Source organism: Periplaneta americana, chromosome 14 (assembly GCF_040183065.1).
Source record: "Periplaneta americana isolate PAMFEO1 chromosome 14, P.americana_PAMFEO1_priV1, whole genome shotgun sequence".
In the NCBI taxonomy this organism is placed as follows: Eukaryota; Metazoa; Arthropoda; class Insecta; order Blattodea; family Blattidae; genus Periplaneta; species Periplaneta americana.
Genome location: NC_091130.1, coordinates 152,084,464 through 152,088,193, shown reverse-complemented (window position 1 = coordinate 152,088,193; position 3,730 = coordinate 152,084,464). Strand labels below are relative to the sequence as shown.

The 3,730-nt window shown below is 34.3% G+C and overlaps 1 protein-coding gene across 1 annotated transcript; it reads right to left on the bottom strand.

Moving 5' to 3' along the window:
- Positions 1 to 2,184: 2,184 nt before the first annotated feature.
- LOC138713030 (putative gustatory receptor 28b) lies at positions 2,185 to 3,486 on the bottom strand. Its single transcript, XM_069844713.1, has one exon. The coding sequence runs from the start codon at positions 3,484 to 3,486 to the stop codon at positions 2,185 to 2,187; it is 1,302 nt and encodes a 433-aa protein (XP_069700814.1).
- Between the last annotated feature and the right edge of the window lie 244 nt (positions 3,487 to 3,730).

Here is a 3,730-nt window from a genome sequence, read left to right as displayed (position 1 = left end):
AGATAAATTTGTATAAATTATCTCAGAAAGTCCAGATAATGCACACTTAATACATTTTACAAATTCACAGTATTGGAGCACCAAAACTGTATTAATCAAACACGCCATTTCAACGCTTGTACAATACATGAAGCTGATTTCCTTCATCCATACTAAAATCTGGTAACAAGCAAATGGTACCACTATAAAAGGAACCGACAGCAAAACGAAACTATAACGAACGTTGAAGTTATTGTTGTAAATAGTGGTGTTTTGATGTAATATAGCTTCTGATATAGATGTTAAACTCTTAAATAGTTTCAAGAGTTTTCCTTTGTTCACAGTAATATTCATTGTTATGGATACCAGAGTTAAGATATATAGAAATGGTAAAGTACATACATTGCTTAAAAACATTTCTGTGTTTACTTCATAAGAAACATCGAATATTTTTATGATTAAACAGTACAATCCTCCTAAAATTACAGACAAGATGCACAAAGCAATACACATTCCTTTGATATTTCCGCAAAACGTAATGTCTATAGTTTCTTCTGAAAGCATGTCTTCTTTCGAGAAAGACATTAAACATAGACCCAAGAATTTTGACAGATACAAAAAAATTTTCAGTTCACGTAACATATTTATTCTACAACTCCATTTTGCGGGCATGTTAATCACCAAAAGTCTCACTTTACTATTTACTAAGAATTTGTTGTTGAACTATATAAATCTTCAAACTCTTCTAGTGATGACATATATTACGTTGTATTGTGTTCGTTTATGAACCATTGACAACTTATACACTTCTTATACGAGGTTAACAAGACAACTGTTAAAAGTTCAAGACAATGTATTAACCTTCGCATTCACAATGTTTTCACATAATGAAAATGAAAGCTTCGTTATTTTCGCTTGAGAGAATTTGTTGACACCAATCCATTAAATTCTGTAACAAGTAATAGCTTTATTAAAGAAACTAGCCGTACCCGTGCGCTCCGCTGCACCCGTTAGAAATAAATATAAAGTAATTACATAATTAAAATAGGACATTTGAGCCAGGGAACATTCGTGTTTGATAGAAGGATAAATCGTTTTATATGTTACTTAATTTAAATTGTATTTAAAAAATTAAAATGCGATCATTTTGATCCAGAGACCACTCATTTGGTGCAATGACAATTTCTTTAACATGTTTCTTAATTGTTATTACATGTAAGCATAGTTCAATGAAGATTGACATATCATTTAGTTTTAATGTGTAAACTTTATATTACTTGCTACATGTTTCCATTGAATTATGGTAATAACTTAATTTTAACCCTTGTTTTCTACGTCTTCTGTAAATGGAGCTTGGCCCACTATGGTTCTGAACCCTTCAAATAACTTAAATAGTGATACAGCATATATAGTGATATGTAATTATATTTATTTGTTTCGAAAATGTAAGAATTCACGATCTCTATGTACCATTGCCATGGAATGAATAAATGTGTTTTTTCTTCCTACTCAAGAATTTTATATTTTGCACATAGGAGTCATTGCAGGAACAACAACGCTATAATCTGAGGCGGCGAAAATGTATTGTATTGTTATTTAAAAGTCTTGTATATTCTTAAATATCAGTCCTATCAAAATTTTGCATAGAATAAAACTTATCGGAAATCATTTGAAAAAAAAAGCCGTTTGTTATGTAGGCCTAATATTTTTCACAAAAATAAATAATAAGCAAGATATTTCGATTTATTTAATTCAGGCCCCCTTATAATCTCCCTTTTAAATAAAGTATTTTGAATGCCATATAGCCTAAAATCTAAGTTACAACGAACTTAATTTATATTTCAATTTTCATATAAATCGGTTCAGCCATTATCGCGTGAAAAGGTAACAAACGTACAGACAGACAGACAGACAGACATACATACATACAAACAAAAATGTCAAAAAATTGATTTTCAGTTTCAGGGCGGTTAATTATATATGTTAGGACCAATTACTTTTGAAAAATCGAAAATTACCACAAAAATTTCGGTTACAGATTTATTATTAGTATAGATTAAGTTACATCTATGTTAGTTACTTTATAAATACCCAAAATTTTGAGTATGTGTCGAAGTTACTCTGAATATTATCCTTTGCTATGAACAAAATAATTATAGAATAATCCATCTACCTCATAACTAAATTAAGAAACTCTTAAATCTGTCACTTGAATTGAACCAATATCACAATGTAAGTTGTAGCTGACGCCAAGATTGTACACAACAGAGAAAGATCAACTGTGAAGAACCAGAAGGCCGTGAACTCAATTCTATTACTAGATATTTGAGAGGAATACAACTGCAATTGTTGTTGCATTTCATTTGTCAGTGTATTCTTTAGCAGTGCTTTCTGAACTCTGTCGTTGAGTTTCTTGGATTCCAGAGAAGTCATCTGGCATGAAACCGTCATAGCAATTAGCATTCCCAAAAACGTCACGATCCAAAGCGGAAGTGACGCCAAATAGGAACCGGTGTTAACTAAACTCGCTTCAGGAAAGGGCTCTGTGAAGCTCCTAATGAAAGCGTGGATATTCGTTACCAAGGCTATTGACGTGCGTATAAACAAAAGAAGAATCTGGAAGCCATAAATAGAGTTCACAAGGCCTGAACATTCGTAAATGTCATTATATGTTCGACGTAAATGCATTATTTCGATTAATTTGAGGTTTATTTCTGATTGTGACGTTTCGTTGACACACGTGATGTTATTTTGTGCACAAATTATGCCATTGCAGTTTTTAAATTTTGTCTCAGTTGTCAGTGTAGACATTTGGAACTCCATTCTGTTGACTCCGTATTGATCATCTGTGTTGATAACCTTATGCTCGTGTTTAACTGTAGTGTCTTGGTCTATAGAATTCAAAACATTTCTAACAGTTATTAAACGATGCTGTATCATTTGCACAAACTTACAAAATTGCATCACTATCACGAATCCGATTAGATATGCCAGTCTGTAAATTGCATCATGTAGTAATATCAGTCCATTGCCACTAAACCATGTATCGTAACATATGAAGCCGAAGACCAGGAAGAAGATGGAGATCTCAGAATAGATGCAGCAGCCCTCGATCTTGTACTTCAGCAGATGTTCTTCGATGACTATAAGCTTGTTCACCAACTCTCTCATCTTGCCCCTGCTGACTGTAGCGTTTAAAAGAGACACTAGCGCTATAACGAAGTTCAGTGGAAAAGAGAAGGCGTTGTTCACAACTTCGCCGGCATGTCTTATGTACGACAACTGGTACCTCACGATGGAGTAGATGAGGCCACCAATCATGACACAGAACATCACTGACGTCCACAATAGTCCCCCGATGTTAGAAGCGAACTTGGTGTTGATAGATTCTTCATTCGTTTCTGGGTTCTTGAAGAATGAAAACGAAGCCAGACCCAAGACTTTGGAGACGTAGTACAGGGGTCTTATGTCGCGATGGAGCGAGGTTCGATTCAACCTTCCCGACATGTTGCGAGTAGCTTGAAACCAGATGTGTGAGGGACTAAGAACAAAAGTTAATGTATGGCGCTCTTCTAGCAAAGAAGGCAAATTATCTGTAGAAACGTTGATATGGGTAATATGATACACATGACATTATGATAGATGGCTCTAGTGATTACGTTAATGTTGCTCAGTGTACTTTCCGGTATCAGGTTCAATGTCATTATCTTGCCAGGGTTACCGTGAGGCAGACGAGGACCAGAGAATTGTC